Source organism: Dendropsophus ebraccatus, chromosome 6, assembly GCF_027789765.1.
Source record: "Dendropsophus ebraccatus isolate aDenEbr1 chromosome 6, aDenEbr1.pat, whole genome shotgun sequence".
Taxonomy (NCBI): Eukaryota; Metazoa; Chordata; class Amphibia; order Anura; family Hylidae; genus Dendropsophus; species Dendropsophus ebraccatus.
In genome coordinates, this window is record NC_091459.1 from 88,257,091 (window position 1) to 88,277,022 (window position 19,932).

At 41.9% G+C, this 19,932-nt stretch overlaps 1 protein-coding gene across 1 annotated transcript; it reads left to right on the top strand.

Moving 5' to 3' along the window:
- Window positions 1-13,109: 13,109 nt before the first annotated feature.
- Window positions 13,110-19,226, top strand: SCG2 (secretogranin II). Its single transcript, XM_069973864.1, has 2 exons — window positions 13,110-13,177; window positions 14,962-19,226. The coding sequence occupies exon 2, from the start codon at window positions 14,977-14,979 to the stop codon at window positions 16,813-16,815; it is 1,839 nt and encodes a 612-aa protein (XP_069829965.1). The 5' UTR covers window positions 13,110-13,177; window positions 14,962-14,976; the 3' UTR covers window positions 16,816-19,226.
- Window positions 19,227-19,932: the final 706 nt, after the last annotated feature.

The window sequence follows — 19,932 nt, forward strand, 5'->3', positions numbered from 1 at the left end:
AGGTTTCCTGCTGCCGCTGTGCCATGACTATATTCAAACTCTGATTTCTCAACTTGGTAGATGAGAACAGTATTTTCTGTAATATATAGGACTTGTAATCAGGGGCGTAGCTAGGATTCATGGGGCCCCATAGCAAAAAACTGTATGGGGCCCCATAAATCCTGTACGCCCCCCCCCTCGCCAAACACAGACATTGACGCACATATACACACACAGTGGCACCATTAACATATATACAGATACGCCACTGACATACACACATATATACACTGTAATGTGATTACACTAGTGCTGATGTATACACCATGAATAGACTGTACACAGGGAAATCATCTGATTGTAATAAGAAATACTTAACCAGAAATAAAAGAAAATGCTGCAGATATTAGTGGTGGGTTCTTTTATTAGAGCCCAGCATTAATAGAAGCTGCTGCAGAACATCTTTGGGAGCAAACACACATATACACCAGTGCTACAGACATTGCTGACATACACACACACACATATATATATATAGCCACAGATACATACACATACTGACATATAAATATATACACAGATATATAAAAAATTTTAACTACTCTAAACATTATCACTCCAATACTTTTCCCATTGTTCAACGTGATCTTTTAGCTTCTTATCCTTACTTTTCTTTATGTAAGTATTATGCCAGAGTTCATTCTTTAAGATTACGGTACTTAGTTCTCTCCATTCCCTCACACTAGGGGCATTTGGGGATATCCAGTTTCGCAATATAATCATCCGAGCTGCCAGAAGCAATTTATAAATTACCTTATTAGTACTTTTCAATGTATGTGTTTCATCAAACACCCCCAGAATTGCAGAAATATATTCATCTTCTGTTACCAAATCAAATAATCGTTTTGATTATGTTTTGATTCGAAACAGAGAATGAACTGCTGGCAAGTGAGTTACCCCTAGACCACCTTTCCAACACATTACAGATGAAAGATTCTTTCAGACATAACCTGCCTACAGAGCACTGATCTGCAATCTGACAGCTGAGTGAGCAGGAGGCCGGGCAGCATTGATTATTCATGAAGAGGGAGGGGGATGCATGACAAGTGTGGCACGAACAACTGGTCTGTGAGAGTAGGAGACATAAGATTGTACATAATCCGCTGCAAGGAAAATTACCAAAAAGGCACCATGCCAACTGGGGGCCACCAGCTACAGCACACTGTCAACACCTTAGGTAGTGCCCTTGAGCTGACGGATTCCCTTTAAAGACTTTTATGATATACACCTGCACCAGGTATTTTTGTCTCTCAGGATATAACGGATGTGATATACACACTATCAATCAGAAGGGTCCAAGTATAGAAATTGTCTATATATAGCACTTTTTTTTAAGATATAATGCTATACACCTGCACGCATGTGATATACACACTATCAGAAGTATAGGACTTGTATATCTGTACAGCACGTTTTGGTTCCGTGCACCCTTTGCTGTCCTATGCCTAATCTATCTATCTTTCGCCCTCTCTATATTTCTCTCTCAATCACTAGATGTTTCTCCTCTCCGCTTTCCTAATCTTTCCTTTCCTTTCCCACAATATCTTCTCAGTAGTCTGTAGTACACAACAGCAGCAGCTGCTTTTTGTCAATGACGAGCCCTGTGCACCGCTAACAGTATGCTTGTTTCCTCTCTCTCTCTCTCTCTCTCTCTCTCTACACACTGCGTGGTGCGGTCATGTGACCGCTCCTCTTAAAGCAATACCAACGTCACACAGGGGGTGGGCTAGTGCAAGATCCCTGCTGATTGGATGTGTTCCGGGCATCATGGGAAAGCACTTTTCCCGCGTGGAACACTTCCTGCTTTCTAGATTGGCGGCTGCCATTTTAGAAAGCAAGAAAAAAAAAAATCGGAGCGGATTTCCAAAAATCCAAATCTGATTGGACTCGGATTTTTGGGAAAATCCGAACCGGATCCCATGCTAGCCGAACCGGTTCGCTCATCTCTAGTTTTAGTGTGAACCTATGCTTAGGGTGTGTTCACACAAAGCCAGTTCTCAGCGGATTTCAATTCGGTGCCAACAGTTTTACCCTTAAGCTCCACAGCCACGCAGCTTAAAGGGGAGCCCTGCTCACTTCCACCCGCCACCTGCTCAGCCCAGGATCTCCAGGCGGTGGCTGGCAAAGCTCAATGTATCTGCGTCCTCCTGTGGACACTGATTGACAACCTGTCAAATTAATGCCTTGGTGCCACGGCTGCTATTAACTCTGGCATCTAGGGGGGAGATTAAACGGGCTTGAATCTGCTCCTGAGCATACTCCCTGTCACCCCATCACAAACATCATGTATGTATACAGGGTTTAAGATTTTGCACCCAAGAGCTTCATTCTTGTTGAACAATCTAATACAACAATGCTTGGCAGAAAACTTACATATGAAATGAAGTTCATTCATCCAAAGTGTAGAGGAGGGGTATCATGCCTCTTAGATATGCAACATATGTATAGGCATCCACAATTATTTTACCAGTCCATGCCTTTTGTGGTTTTACTCTGAACAGCTGTACATGAGCATATATATTTTTTTTTAAGAATTTTTTTTATTCTTTGTGTCTAATATTCCATTCATCACACATACCCTGTGTCACCATACCTTGCAAGGATAATAATTGGCAGGATCCATAAATATCTTTTTCTCCATTAAGCTATTCTGAGACAAGAGAAAGCATGACTACAAATGCTCTTCTCCCTCCCTTCGTTCTCATTCATAGCAGATGAGTCCTGTTCTCAGGAGAGAGATGAGTCAGATGCCCTTGCTCTTTCTGTCTCCAAATCTCTGCATACGTTCAGACTTTATATTCATTGTGATGACGTAAAACCAGGAGCTGTACAAATGAGAGGTCTGCAGAAGTTGCTGTCTTGGGAGAGGTGTTGATCTTTGCAGTTTAGTAGAAAGGTTGGCCATAGAGTTTACAGGAAAGATAAGGTTATAATGTGTCAAAATGTACATTGCTTAAGCGTGCCCTAATTAATCTCTGTATTGCAATGCAGGATGTGTGTTCCTGAGGGTATAGTAATGGTCAAGACATGGTCAAAAACTGTGTCAACATGCCGTGCAGGATTTTCAAATTGATTGTGAAAGGGGTTACACAGGATTAGAAAAAGCACAGCTACTTTCTTGTAAAAACAGCAGCACCCCTGTGCTCAGGTTGTATGTGGTCTTACAATTCAGCTCTATTCAATTCTATGGAACTGAGCTGCAAGACCACATCCAGACTGGGGACAAAAGTGGTGCTCTTTCTGGAAGAAAGTAGCCATGTTTTTGTATGTCTAAAAAAGCCCTTTAAGGGTTGCATGGGTTTGCACGCTGAACTGTTTAGCTGAAATATTGTGAGGGCAGGATCTACGATCAAACTGCTTTTAGCAGGATCTCAGTTCTTTTGCAGATGGCTTCTCTGAAAAAAATATGAAAGAATATAAATAAAACTTGCTAGATTACTAGCTTGCCATGCTACCTGGATTTTTTGCAACTGCTGGGTCATGGTTAATGCAAGCTGTTATAATTTGTCTATCAACTGTTTTTTTTCCCTTTGGAATATAAATGTTCATATAGAGCCGTTGCGCCTGTACGCTATATAATAGCCTAAGGGTGCCTTCACATGTACCGGATCTGCAGCGGATTTCATGCTGCGAGTTTGCAGCGAAATCCGCTGCGGATCCTAGTATGCTGAAGTTCTATGGGGTCACATACCCGCAGGGGAATTTTCATTCCGCTGCAGATATGTGACCCGGCCCCTTTAACCCCCCGCATCCCACCGCCCGCAGCCCTTGCCCGGAGCATACATTACCTGCTCGGCGCCGCTGCTGTGTGTGAGGCTACTGGCTCCCGTTGCACGGCAGCACTGATTGGCTGATGGGGAGTAAGGGCAGCTGGGAGCTTCACACAGCCGCGGCGCCGAGCAGGTAATGTATATAAATTTTGAAAGTTATAACAACAGTGACCCTTTAGGGAATAAAGTTTAACTGCTCAACTATAAATGTATTTAAATGTATTTTTTGATCAGTTGGTGAAATATCTGCACTTGGATACATTGCAAAATAATTTTACAGAATAACATTACCCAGTGTTAAAGGTATCATTACTGTCTGTGCTATCATCAGTATAAAACAGTCAGCAATTTCATAGCAATGTTCCAGCTCACAGTTTACCTTAAAAAAATAAAAAAATAAAAAAAATAGGAGTGTTCAGTCCCCAGAGATCGGTGATTCATCAAGGTGTGAGGTAGGAGGTGGCCACTATAGGTTTTTGAATATTTGACTCTAGTAAAGGCCAGGGTTTAAAGGGGTTGTCCAATAAAAATCTTTTTGTTTTAAATCAACTGATATAAAAAAAATTATATAGATTTGTAATTTACTTCTAAAGAATCTCAAGTCTTCCCATACTTATTAGCTGCTGTATGTCATGCAGGAAATGTTGTTTTCTTTTCAGTCTGACACAGTGCTCTGCGCAGACATCTCTGGCCGAGACAGGAACTCTCGGTTTTCTATGAATCCCCATAGAAAACCTCTCCTGCTCTGGACAGTTCCTGTCTCGGCCAGAGATGTCAGCAGAGAGCACTGTGTCTGACTGAAAAGAAGACATTTCCTGCGTGACATACAGCAGCTAATAAGTATGGGAAGACTTTTTAATAGAAGTAAATTACAAATCTATATAACTTTCTGACACCAGTTGATTTGAAAGAAAAAGATTTTTGCTGGACAACCCCTTTAAAAAAAAGGTATCTGTTGTGCTTATAATCTGCATCTAATTGCAGACACAAATGTTGTTTTTGCTGCTTCAAAAAGTCCACACTGAAGAAGCCCACCTGTAAAGAACTGGTAAAAACAGGCAGTGTCTCCAGTAGTTTGGGAAAGAAAGGCCCTGTGGTAAGTGGGTGCTCAGAACTCTGCTAATGGCTAGACAGACCTTCCCATAGCCTTACTATGGCAGTCCATCCTATGTCATGCACATAGAGCTGGGAGACAACATGGTTAGCACATACCTCTCCTGACTTGTTGTAGCGATGCAGAACCCCCACCATTTAAAATATTTCCTATCCTATTTTCCTATTTTCTTCTCCTTCCTTTCCAAATCTCTAGTTTTTTCCTACTGTCTTCACTTTGTTTTGTTTCTTTTGTTTCTAATATTATGTGACACTGATTGCTACGTGCCTGATGTTCTGGGCAATAACTTTTCATGGTACATGGAGTTACGGATATTTACTTTTATGGCTCTCATTTGTTCTAAGATTGACAGAACTCTTTTACTGCTGTTTTGTTCCTACTATTTAGGTTCTATCTATTACTGTATTTGTCTGTCTACATTTGGTGGCTAGAAATTGTAGCAACTACAGTGTGGCACTATAGTGTAATACTGTTATAGGGGTAAAACTATAGGCATAATATTGCTTGAAAATATTGATAATCTTAAAGTGATACTGTCACCCCTTTTCTGTATGAGGACTTCTTGACACAGCTGTAAAGCCTTAATTGTGTCATTTTCATACCTTACTTTATAATAGATTTCAAGGTGCTTGATCCAGTAAAAAATGCTTTTTATGGTTGGTGCATTGTGCCACCTGGGCGGGGATTCACAGCCGCTGCGCCACTTCACCCCGACGTGATAGGCCCTGCCCCTCTGTGACATTATCATCATATAGGCATGTATGGGGGATACCCGAGCATTGAAAAAAATTCTGGTATTGTGACATCACTACCTAGCACAGTTACAACTCCATTATAGTGATTGGTGGAGGTCGCAGAGGTCTGGCCCAAATCAGTTAAATAATGGAGTTTGCCATGAGTGACTTTAGTAAGATTAAACTTTAAAGGCTGTGCAACTGTTTTCTATTTATCGAAAAACTATGTACCTACAGTATGTATCTCCAAGGTAATAGATAACAATCAAACCCAGTGCAGTCAGATCCTGCTTGTATGTGGTTTAGAAATTTTTGTGTGCTGAACTTTTTTTTTTCCTCTGCCATCACATGACCTAACTGCTGGATCACAAAAGGTGACGATAATGCAGAAATAAAAAACACTATAAGCACAGCAATGGCATTTTTGAGACAACCAGAACAATCCCAAGTCTATAGGAGAAAAAAAAAACATTCTTAGCATGCTGCGTTTTGACAAAAATGCCACTAAGCCTCAAAAACAGAGATGAGAAAAAAACACCATTTCAATTTCAAGGCATATCATAAACTTACATTGACTGTCAGCTAATATCTTCCCGCTGGCGATTTTGCAAAAAACAAACAAACAAAAAAATCAATGCCATGGCGTTCTTATTGTTGTTTTTCCAGGATTGTGTGAAGGCAGTGTGAAGCCAGTCTTATCCAACCTTCTTCTTCTGATGTCTATTCTTTTCTTCCCATTGTTGACAGCTCATTATCTAGGTTACCGACCACGACTCTCTCTCTCTCTCTCTCTCTCTCTCTCTCTATATATATATATATATATATATATATATATATATAGTATTCATATTTATGTATATATTATATGGTATACATACATGGGTGTAACTACCACCATAGCAGACATAGCGACTGCTATGGGGCCCACCACATCAGGGGGCCCAGTAGCCCACTCCTGCAATACACTGGGCCCCCTGAACCATCGTCGTTTGCAGCACTCGGTGGCCGAACAGGCCCATTCAGCAATGGAGGGTGAAGTAGAGGACTTCCAGTGTCTGGCTATAACGGTCCTTGCAGCTTTGAGAAAATGATGTAGCAAACTGTTTTCGATATCAGGGATAGAGCTGGGTACCAAGGCATTATGGGAATCAGGAAGGTGCCACAGAGCACTGCCTGTGATGTGGAGCTGTGTACTGGGGATGAAAGATACAGGCCGCCTGTCAGTCCTACTGTGATACATACATAGGTTAAAGATGGAAATATAGTTATCACGTTCCATGACATGACAGCTGCTACAATAGATAAGGTACATACAGCATTTTTCCACAATCCTAATGAAGAAGGAAGGGTGAAAGGGTAGTAGTGTCGCGATCAAAGCACCCTCCTTCCTTCATTAGGATTGTGGAAAAGTGCCGTCTGCACTTTATCTATTGTAACAGCTGTCATATTGTGGCATGGACATCTATAACCTATGTATGTCTTTATATTTCCCTTTCATTTTGAATCCATTCTTAGATTTGGCTCAAAAACGGCAGTATGTAGTTGTGGTGTACCCCCGGTGTGATGTTATAGCGGAGAAGTGGCCGGTCATTTGCTAGGCGTTGTGACACCATTTCTATGGTGGATGGCCTAGATACAGCCAGACCTTGAGATGATGTCACGTGACGCCAGTGCCTGGTGGGCACACAGGTGTGATGGCACGCCTGCTTTTATTTTGTCAGGTCGGATGTACACTTTTCCCCTATGGTCAGTGTCCTGCTAGGTTGCTACCAGGTCCCTTGGGGTTATGTAGTCACAAATGGCCAGAGTGGAGTAATGACCCTCCCGGATAGTAGGAACTGCCACCCACAGAAAGGGGAAATGTCCCAAGGTTGCGGTGTATGCTGTGTTGGTGGGTTGCAAATAATCACAGAGTTGAGTTGGTTTACTACTTGTAAATGACCCTCAGCTGTTCTTAGCCTGCTTCATACACAGCGTAAGCAAGAACTCTCTCCTGTGTCTCACACATCCAGAGCCTGTCAGCTAAGAACAGCTGATTACAATAGGTGCGGAGATCGGGGCCAGCGCCGCATCACACTAACATCGGGGGGTGAGGGTGAGCTATCTTTGAATAGGACACATTATAGGAGGGGGCGGCAGGATCGGGGTTTTAGCACAGGGAGGGGGCGGCAGGATCGGGTATGGATGCAGGAAGGAGGGGGCCGGGGAGATCAGCACCCGGCTAACTTTGTACAGCAGATGGGGGGGGGGGACTCAGAGCACTAAACCCTGATTGGCTACAAGCTACCAAGCCAGTCAGGGTTCAGTGCTCTGCTGCTAATAAGAAAGAGAGCCAGACGCCGGCCCGGTATGGTGACGTCACCGAACCGGAAGGAGAAGAGGATCCGCGAGTCACAGCCTGGACCATCACGTGACCAGACGGGAGATCTCCTTGGGGGGCCAAAAACGGACAGGTAATACCTATTATTTCCAATGCCAATTTATTGATTTTCCCTGGAATACCCCTTTAAATGTGAAGTGAAAACCAACTGCCAGCACTAATGGGACAGATCATGTGACTGTGATTAAACTGAACATGAGTGACCCGACCTAGTGGATGCCTGGGGTTATCAATCAAAGCAGACACATGGGAAGATTAGTCAGTCTATATCTCTCAAATGATACATTTAAGAAATTGTAAATTTAAAATATGTTTCATTTAACAAAATGCACCAGCATAGACCTAGTTTTTTCATGACACCACCCCTTTAAACAGTTTGAATATTTCTCAAGAATATCCCTTTAACCCATACCAGTACCCTCTTAATGTTCTATCTGTGTGTTTTATTACGGTTACTACATTAAAGGGGAACTCTGGATAAGGGAAACTTGTTTTCTATTGAAAGTACATTAAAAGTTATATAGATGTGTCTATATAATGTATTACCATATCTGGAAGAGAAATGGCCTCTGTGCCAATTGACACTGTCTCCTGCTCCCACTGCTCTCAGACAGGGGGCAGGGCGTGATCTCCCAGGAGGCTTGGCTGGATCCCCCAATCCCATGAGTGATTCACCATCTCTGACAACCAGAAGCAGCTGCTGCACTAATTTCTCTAATTGTACAGGAGTCTGCAGTGAAATGTGTTCACACATGTTGGAGTGTCATTGCAGTACTGCAGCGTATTCACAAAAATGATGCAGTAACACAAGTAAATGATGGTAAACGACAGAGAGGATCAAAGCCGGCACTGCCAATCCCAGCTGGACAAAAAACAAGGCATAAACAGTATATCTCATGTAAGATAATATTGGTTAAACTCTAGAGATGAGCAAATCGGGTTCGGGTTCAAGTCCATCCGAACCCGAGGGATCGGCATTTGATTAGCGGTGGCTGCTGAACTTGGATAAAGCTTTAAGGTTGTCTGGAAAACATGGATACAGCCAATGACTATATCCATGATTTCCACATAGCCTTAGGGCTTTATCCAACTTCAGCAGCCACCGCTAATCAAATGCCGAAAGTTCGGGATCGGATGGACTCGAGCATGCTCAAGGTTCGCTCATCTCTAATAAACTCCTTATTGTGTGGCTCAACTTCAAAGATAAAAGATGCTTGATCATAAAATGTGTGTGGAAATGAAAAGAAAACTTTTAAAAAGTTCTTTAGTTTATTCCAATATCTGCTTTACAGGTAGAGAATACAGTGTGCTGTGTGGGTGGGACAACAATGAAATGATAAAGTATTGCAAATAATTCAGTAACACAATGAAACTGCAATGTGTGAATAATGTTCTGCAATAGATTTGGGCAGGAAATGGGCAGGGTGGGGGACTATGATCAACAGCTGAGGGAAAGCATTACATTCTGGAACCAGTACTGTATTCTGGGAACTGATCAACCAGGAAGTACAGAAACACAAAACAGAACAAAACCCCAAAACAAATGGATTTTTGGTAGTTTCAAAACTGGAATAGATAGGTAAGTAATGCTTTATGCTTCTGCAGAAGTTTCATTTTTTTAACCTCTACCTGGAGTTCCCCTTTATATGATAGTATTCTTTTTGTCTTTAAATATGACTTAGGTCAAAGTACATTTGAGTCTACAGTGGTACAGTACCTCGGTTTAAGAGTAACTTGGATTGAGAGTGATTTCCAGCTCACAGTTTTTCAAAATTGTAACTTGGTTTAAGAGCATTGCTTTGGTTTAAGAGCTCCCTGTACTGGGTGGGAGGGGGAGTGGGGGAGGGGCATGGTCTGCACAGCGGGGTTTACAGCTCTGTACTCTGACTTAGGAAATATCCCTCACCTTCCAAAAAAATAGCAGATCCACTTCAGGCTGGGGCTTGCATCAGGGCACAGGACTGTGGAGGTAATCTCTTCATAGCTGTAGTCCCTCTCTCCCCAGACAGAGAGTGCTGTATTTATGTGCCCACATATGCCATGCTCATTCCTTCGTGCTCCCTGCAGTTTCTGTCAACCCTTGTGTTTCCCATCCTCTCCATTCCTGCTATAATGGGCCTGCACTTACACTGAGCTATACACACTGCTGCTATAAGGTGCCTGTACTTACACTGAGCCTTTCACACTGCTGTATAGAAAGGTTTCTGTTACTGTCCTTCTGCACAGCTCTGTGATTCTCACTTTTTGATTGGTCCATGCTGAACACACACACTTTCCCCATTGTGGTCTGCCTAATGGTGGTTTTACACAGAGCGATAATTCGCCAGATCGCAAGATTAACGATTTTGAATGAACAATGTTTTTGTTTATAACGATCAGCGTTTAGACGGAACGATACATTGTGTGGAAAAATCGTTATGCGATCGTTTTGCGATCGCTTAAGCCTATCTCACACATAGGAATTGTTGAAAGAATGTTTACACGGAACGATCTGCAAATTTTTTGCAAACGATCAACGACGATTTAAGAACATGTTGAAAGATCAAAATGAACGATTTCTCGCTCGTCGCTTGATCGTTCGCTGCGTTTACACGTATGATTATCGTTCAAATTCGATCGTTATAGTGTAAATTCGAACGCTAAATCGTTCCGTGTAAAACCACCATTAGGCTATGGGGATCCATAGTACAGATTATCGCTCCTCTGCAGACTTGAAGTCTCTGCTGCCAACACAAGGAGGCTTGTCTATATGCAGCTCCTATCCAGGTCATTTTAGACCATTTATAGCTGTATACATACTAAAGCCTGCAGTATGTGTTTGTAGGGCACAGAGGAATGGTGCTCTCCACTACATATCCTGACAGCTATACACTCTAGACTCAGTATATTAGTACTTATGTTGATAGTATTTTAGGTCATTGATTATGTATGACTAGTAAGAACAACAGCCAATGTGGACTAAAGCATGTATGGCTGCATTAGTGGAAAACCTGATAATTGTTTGTTCAATAGTTGTTTAACCTACCAACATTCTGGTAGTAGTGTTAGTAGTTTGGCCAGATTTCACAATTAAAGGGGTACTCCAGCGGGGGGGGGGGCACTTTTTTGCTGGGACTGGGGAGGTGAGTGGACGTCTTTTCCCTCAGCCACCTCCTCCCCGGCGGGCATGCATCACAGCGCTCCGGTCCCCGGTTCCCGGCCGCTTCCTGGTGTCTGACGCGGGCCCGAGACGATACGTCTCAGGTCCGCTCAGCCAGTCAGTGACAGAGGGGGGATCTAAGCGGACTTGAAACGGATCCCGCCTCCTTCACTGACTGGCTGAGCGGACCTGAGACGTCACGTCTTGGGCCCGCGTCAGACACCAGGAAGCGGCCGGGAACCAGGGAGCGGAGCGCCGCGATGCGGGACCCGCCGCTGGGACCGGGGAGGTGAGTGGACGTCTTTTCCCTCAGCAAAAAAGTACCCCCCCGCTAGAGTACCCCTTTAATCACTGGATCATTTGTGTGTACTTTTGTCAGCTATCACCTTTATATACCCCCATTACATGATGAGATGTGCTGCTAACTGTCAATGGTTTTTCAACATGTCAGAAAGGCCCCATCAGTCGTCATTTGCTTGTTCATCAGCTTTTACGCAGTGTGATATGGTCCTTTTTTAAGCCCATGTAATAGGGCCCCAAGAAGGCTTCCAAAAAAAGAAGTGTTAATAGTTTACTTTTATCAATAAACAAAATACAAAGTGAGTGAACAGAAGAGAAATCTAAATGAGATGAGTATTTGATGTGACCGCCCTCAGTTCTTCAAGGTTTCTGAAGGAACTCGACAGTGAGATTGCTCCATCACCTTGGAGAACCCCAGATCATCTATGGATGATCTTGTTAGATGATATGTAGATAAAGGTACCAGCACTCACCAGTCAGTACAATGGTTTATTTAGAGCATACATTTTTACAGCAGTACGCTTTTTGGCCAAGCATGGCCTTCATCAACTTTAGCTCAAGCTGATGAAGGCCATGCTTGGCCGAAACACGTACTGCTGTAAATATTGATGCATTTCTGCACTGAATAAATCACTGTACTGACTGGTGAATGCTGGGTACCTTTATCTACATATTGCTGGAATCTTCCACCACTAGCACCAACACCCCACAGAGTGCCATCCTTCTTCACTACTTGCTAGATGATAGACTTGCTACAACCCTTCTGTCTTTTCATGTAAAACTAGACTAAGTGGATCTTATTGAGATCAGGACTCTTTATCTAGATTTATGTACCTCTTAAAGGGTTTACATGCCATAGAGACAGACAATGTGGCTGCTATGGAGTACATTTTGCTACATAGGACTCCTCTCCCCATGGAACTTCATTGTCAGCAAATGACCTAAGGGATATAGAAGGCAGGACCTTTCAGCCCTGGAGGGTAAACCCTATAATAGGAGGTACATTTCCATCTCCCTTCCTCCATGTATGCACTGTACCCCTTTAATGCACCAGCTGAGTGACTGATAATGTTTCATGACGCTTTCCATGTGCATTGCGTAAAGCTTGTACTATCTTTAGCAGCCATAGCACTTTATTTTACAGCCCACACACAGTGACTGAACACAATATCAAGAAAATAAAGTAGCAGGCTCTTTTTTGGTTCTTTGTTATAAGCAACAGGTTCATCACACCACCCAGCAGCCTCCATTGCCCAACAGAGGGAGCAACAGCAATACTAAAGAATGAGGTTATGATCAGGGGTTAACCAGACTATTGTGACTGTACCTTGTATTACTATAACATATAATATGCAATGATGGATGTTATAAATATAGCAGCCAAACATATATATATAATATAAACTACCTATATAATGTATTCTAAATAGATTATACAATGAACTATGATACTCTGTCTTTAATGCAGCCTTTTATTATTCTATAATATGGAGCTTCTTAATCTATGGAAGGCTGAGGGTGAGGAAGGAGTTAACCCTGCCTGCTTCTCACTCCCCAGTGCTCTGTGCACTCAGAGTGACGTCATGGGGGATCACGTGACGCGCCCTATTAAGCACTGGGAGCTGTTCTGGTGCTGAAACCAATCTGTCCATCCTGAGAGGGAGCGATGATCAGAGAGCAGCCCACTGCCTGAGCACACAGGTAGGCATCTGCAGGGGCACAGCCGGGGGGCAGCTGCTGTTATATATGCTCCAGCACTTTAATGCATGTTCTATGCCAGGGAGTTAGGGATCACAGCATGGATGCTATATGCACTTAGTCACCTATCTGGATATCTGCATTTAGGCAGTCAGTTAGTCAGTTCTGGACATTGATACAGATCCACATCGTTCTTCTTAACTAAGTTCTGGCATAGTAGGTGAGGGAGGTGTTCAGTGCATTGCCTGTTGCTATGCTGTGTAAGTTACCAAGCAGCAGCTGTAGACAATGGCAATATGCTGGTGTGCCAGACTAGACTGTGCAATGTGTTATCTTATTCATGGGCTTCATTTTCATCCCCAAAGTAAAGCTCTAAGGTAAGGAAGGGGTTAAACATTGCAATAGCTTTAGTATTAGGTACTGGATAACCCAAGGGTAGCTGAGGATCTGCAGCTGTTCTAAAGTACAGATCAGGAGTGTATTATATTGTATACAATCTGCTTTTTATTGGGAGGATTTTACATCTCTGTCTTAAATAGAGTAATGTTTTACTGTGTGGGATAGTACAAGCCACATTGATCAACATATAGCCCAATGTTATTTGCATTTAACAGTATCTGAGCTGGGGGGAGGTTGGGATGACGTGGGAGGTTGCGTCTGTTACCAATATAGGCAGATAGAACTGGTGTTATTTCTAAGGTCAGCCGTCAGGATATAAAATGTTATTAATGGCAAATGCCGCTATCCATTATTCAATGGTAAAACACCACTATCCATAATTCAGAGGCACACCGTCCACTATCCATAATTCAGTATTGACAGTTTTTGCAGTTATACCTTGAGGTATAAATGTTAGTAATACACATATTGCTGTCTACTGGTTCTTGGCATCTGATTCATTTACTACACTACAGACCATTGGACTACAGCCTTTGTACATTCACATCGGGCTTCTGTCTATTCTGATAAATCTTATTGCACCACGCTGTATACATTAGTTTGGTGAAATGTTTTATTATATCATGCATTTGTACTATGCCTATACAATTGAGGCTGATCATAAAAAAAGGAATAATGGGATCTCGAACTACTCTAAATAGCATTTACAGATCTTTTATAGTTGTAATGTCATGGGGTAACCTAAGCCTATATTATATATTATGTTAATAAGCTCAGAGTTCAGAGCCTTGGTCTGATTTGCAATAGGTACACATAACATTACATTAGGTTATAGCGGAGGAAGGTGGAGTCCTTGTCTACCACTATCTACAATACATTCTTCTTTCTTTGTTGTTGTTGAATGTGCTATTGATATAAATGATCCTGGAGCTTGTGGGTGGTGCCAGCTTTTATTAGTAAATCAAGATTGAAAAGCCTTGGTAGAGGAAAGCTAAGCCTGCTCTTGTCTCCACATTATATTTACTTGTTCTGCTTTAAACCTTTACACATCGACCTAAAGCCAAGGTAAAAGTTATTTTGAGCATCTTGCAGACTATAAATATGAGCACATTAACCATGTTGCTAAAAGTAGACTGAGATTTCACAGTCAGAGATCAGTCACAGTCAGGGATTCATTAAATGTGTAGATGTTCAGAGCAGTCTGCAGCACAGCACTTTAAAGCAACAAGATATATGATTCCATTTGTCATCGGCGTTTTGCAGTTCTAATGGAATTAAAGTGCACATAATGACATGGTGGAAACAGGGTGATGATGTATTTGATGTTCTGTAAATATGTAGTATATAATTCATTCCATTCTGTATATTCATTGCAATTTCTTTTGTAGGAAGTATTGATAAACATGGCATCTCCAAGGAACTACTATCTTGCAAGATGCTTATCCCTGTGCTTTTTAATCATCCTAATGTCCTTTGCCGATGCTGCATCATTTCAGTACTACCAAGTGCCACAACAGGAGCAAGACTACAGAATGAAGAGTTTGCAAAGGCTGCCAAGTCCAGATATGTTGAAGGCACTGGAGTACATTGAGAACCTCAGGAAGCAAGGAAGCAGAACCGAGGGCCTCCCTGACTATACCTCCTACCAAGGGGCACCATTCCTCTCTGAGCAAAAGGAAGTGCAACCCCTTTCACCAGACAGTGCCAAACCTCTCCTCAATGATGATGAGTCTGAGTGGATGAAAGCAATGCTGGAAGCACTCATGCAAGCCGAAAAAGAGTCAAAGGTGACTCCACAAGACAAAGGAAAATCATACAGCAACTTAATGGACAAAAACTTACCCCCTGAGCTGTTAGAAGATTATGATTCCAACAAGTGGTCTGAGAGAAGACCAAAAACTAATAAATTTCCTCCAAGATTATACGATGACTACTCTCGGGACAACCCACTAAAAAGGACCAATGAAATTGTTGAAGGTCAGTATACTCCACAAAGTCTAGCTACATTGCAGTCTGTCTTCCAGGAACTAGGGAAACTCAAAGGCCAGACCAATCATAAAAGAGATAGACTAGAAGATGACCAAAAACTTTACAAGGATGATGAGGATGATATGTATAAGGCCAACAACATTGCATATGAAGATGTAGCAGGGGGTGAAGATTGGAACCCCATTGAAGAGAAAGTTGAAAGTCAAACACAAGAAGAATTAAAGGAAAGTAAGGAGGAGGTAGAGAAGACAGATGAAATGGACGAGGAGATGAAACGTTCAGGATTATTGGGTTTACAGGATGAGGAGCCTGAGAAAGAAAATAAAGAGCAGGAATCTGAAAACCTGTCAAAGCTCATGAACTCATATTTAAAGATGTGGTTGAACCGACTGGAAAAGGGTAAACAGAATACAGAAAAAAGGTCACTAAAATTCTCAGGAAAAAATCTTGATCCTGAAGCGATTTATCAGCTGATTGAGCTATCTAGAAACTTACAAATACCTCCTGAGGATCTTATTGACATGATGCAAGATGAAGACAGCAGGAAGTTTGCAGGAAGGTTGGAGTCTGATAAAGAAGTTGAAGTACCTGAAGACCTGGATGAGGTTTCAGAAACTATGACTGATAAAACAGATGTGTATAAAAGTAAGCAGGGATTTATAAGGCAACCAACCACTGCTATGCTGCCCAATGGTCCTGAAGATCTAACAGTGGAAGATATGATGAACCTCATGGGAGCTGAGAAATTGTCAAATCAAAAATATCCTTTCCTCAACCGATTTAACCAAAACAATGGTTTACCAAGGCCCTACTCCATGTTTGGCAAACCTAAAGGTCACAAAGTCACCTGGCCAAGTGACTTGGAAAAAAGACAAATAGAATACGAGCCCAGGTCAGACAAGGAGGAAGATCTGGCTGACTATGTCGTTAAAATGCTAGCCAAATATCCCGAGCTTCTAGGCAACAATCCAAACAAAAAAATCCCCACTCTTTACTCACCAGGTGACATTCAGGATCTTGAAAAGCAGTATGAAAAGGCTTTAAGGGGATATCTTAACATGCGAGGTTACCAGGATTTAGAGACTGCAGCCAATGGCAATCGAAGGCTACCCCTACCTAGGGAAACTGATGACACACAAAATAAGCAGTATATAGATGAGGACATGCTCATGAAGGTCTTGGAGTACATGAACCAGGAGAAAGCAGAAAAAGGCAGAGATCACAGTGTTAAAAGATCTATGGAGAATATGTAATTTGTGTTACTCTGCAGCGTCATAACCTTTTTCTTTTCTTTTTTTTTTTCTTTTCTGGCTTTGTGGTTTATGTGGTCTGGACTAAGGTTTCTCTTCCAGATATGAGAATGGTTTTCTGATGACCCAGTGTCAGGAACAACATACATTATTGCTTCATATTCGTCCTGATAGTATGACTGTTTTGTACCCATTGGATACTCATGCGTTACTTCTGGAGCTGAAGGGATCTTACATGAACATTTCAGTTGACATTTTATTGATGTCTCGATAAATTAGAGTTTTCTTACTAAAGAATCTAAGTTTTGTATTTGATTTAGATGACATTATTTAAAATTGACATGATTATAGCTATACAGTTATATGTAAAGTTGAGTGGAAATACAGCATGTTTATATGTGAAGCACTGCAGTATTCTACCTAAATATAATATAAGTAGGCAGCAGATTCGGCTCTGCCTATGGATCTCAGTACCGCTAAATAGAGTTATGCATTTCCTTCAAGGTGTTGTTGAGATAAGGAAAATATAGTTTGCTTATTCCTACCATAAGCTAAGTCTGGTATTGCACCTAAGGACCCTATTACATGAGCCAACATTCACTGTAAACGAACACCTCTAATCTATAGATTGGTACTAGTTTATGTAGCCTATTAGAAGGCTTGACAATCATGTGGGCAGGACTGCACAAATGATCACTGGATCATTCATGTAGCCCTATGCCAATGTCAAAAAAGCAGTCAGCTGAAGAATGAGCCTGTTTGGCTAATAATCTCCCTGCTGTAAAAAGGCCCTATGTTCTTTTCAAATGAATGGGACTGATCTGCAATACAGATGACAGCTCGTGGTCAAGAGTGGCGCTATTTCTCAAAATATAAAACAGACTTTTTTTTTTCTAATTTGACTAAGTGGATTCATGGTAAAGCAGCGATTAATGAAAGCAAATGGAAACAGAAATTTGTATTTTCTTATATTTTCTCACATTTTTGGTCAAATATACATTTGGCTGTATTTACCATAATTATTGCTGAATAGACAGAGAAGCCATTGTCATGAGACTACCCTTGTGATGCATTCTGTGTCTACGCTGGTACTGCCATAGGCCAAATCATTGTTATCAGAGTCATCTCCCACATAATGGGTTATATAAACGGTATATATTTTTATATTATTAAAAATAAATAAAGAGAAGAAATATAATCTTATGAAAGAAGAAACTTCTGAGAATCTGACCTACTTCGATTTAGGGCCATATTACGCAGAACGCTAATTGTCCGAATGAGGCCGAATCAGCTGATTATTGTTCCATGCAATAGAGAGAAAGATCAGCTAATGAAAAAATAATCGGCTGATTAATTCTTTAGGTCCAGATCTAAAATCATCGGGCATTGGGCGTGCATGGCTACATGTGATTGTAGTATAAAATAATAAAGTATTTACTTACCTTACCACGTTTCCGAGTTTCCTCGGGCCTTCCCCGGTCTCTGCCTTCTGTTCCTTACTGGTTCACTCTCTGCACTGACAGGCCGCTCAGCCAATCAATGGCCGAGACAGGACCACGGCCAGTGATTGGTTGAGCGACCTGTCAGTGCAGAGAGTGGATCAGAAGGGAACAAAGGGCAGAACTGCAGCTGCAGAGATCGGGGAAGACCCGAGGACTGAGGGGCACGTGGTAAGGTAAATAAATACTTTATTATTTTATGCTAAAGGAAAGGGCTGCACAGACATCAATAATGATGTCAGTGCAGCCATTGCTAGTCAGCCTGTGTAATTACTCAGTAAATGAGCACCAATCTAGTAGATTGGCACTCAATTACATTTTAAGATTGGGACTTGTAACAGGACCCTTACTGTAAAATTTCACCCCAATTAAATATGATATCCTACATTTCCTTATTCAGAGATTTGCTGTTGGCTTTTGTGTACCATGCAACCTATCCAGCTGACAAAAGGGATAATAGTAGTCATGTATACCACATCAAACACCAACCACCGTAGGGCTGATCTTGTATTTCGGATAATGTTTTTTTTGTGGTATACATTAATACTTGATGCTGTAGTGAACTATTCTCTATGGATTGCCATCATCTGGGCTTTTACATATCATCCACCTTGCTTTGAAATCTACCATGGTCACTTCTTTCTAGGGCTGCTCTGTTGTACCCACGTGTTTGTGGAATGTCCGCAACCTTAGCTGCGCAGTCACAGTAATGCATCTGCTTCAAGAGATCACTGGGATACAGCACATTGTATTCTCTAGACAAGTACTTTCACTACCAAAACTCCTGACACATTCAGGTTTCTCTCACAGGATTTATTTTTAACCACTGAATTATTTTGTTACTGTTTATTGTGTATCGTGTGGTACTGTAAAAAAAACAAAAAAAAAATACAACAAAATAAAGCATTCTGTATATTTGAAGCATTTATTTCTTGTAAATCATCATGTCCAAAACACTTAATATCTTCATCTAGAGGTATGGGCATACTTACTATTAAAGGGGTTATCCAGCGCTACAAAAACATGGCCACTTTCCCCCTACTGTTGTCTCCAGATTGGGTGGGGTTGAAACTCAATTCCATTGAAGTAAATGGAGCTTAATTGCAAACCACACCTGAACTGGAGACAACAGTAGGAGGAAAAGTGGCCATGTTTTTGTAGCGCTGGATAACCCCTTTAAAAGGCAGATATTAAAGGGGTATTCTGGGGAAGATTACAGGATAGGGGAAAAGTAGGAGATTGCAGGGGGTCTGACCCCTGAACCCCCCGCAATCTTTGTATTCGACCCTGCCGGCTCTGCTATAAATAGAGCCCCTTGTTGGCACGTGACCCCGGGCTCTATTCATTCCTATGGAGCGACGGAAAGAGCCGAGTACATCGCTCTACTGGCATACTCGGTTCTTTCTGACATTCCATAGGAATGAATAAAGCTTCGGGTCATGTGCCGACCCGGGGCCCTATTCATAACAGAGCTGGCAGGGTCCGATACGGAGATCGCTGGGGGGTTCAGGGGCCGGACCCCCATGATCTTGTAATTTTCCCCAATACTGTTGATAGAGGAAAAGTTAATTTTCCCTGGAATACCCCTATAAAGAGGTATTCTGGAAAAAGATGAAGGATT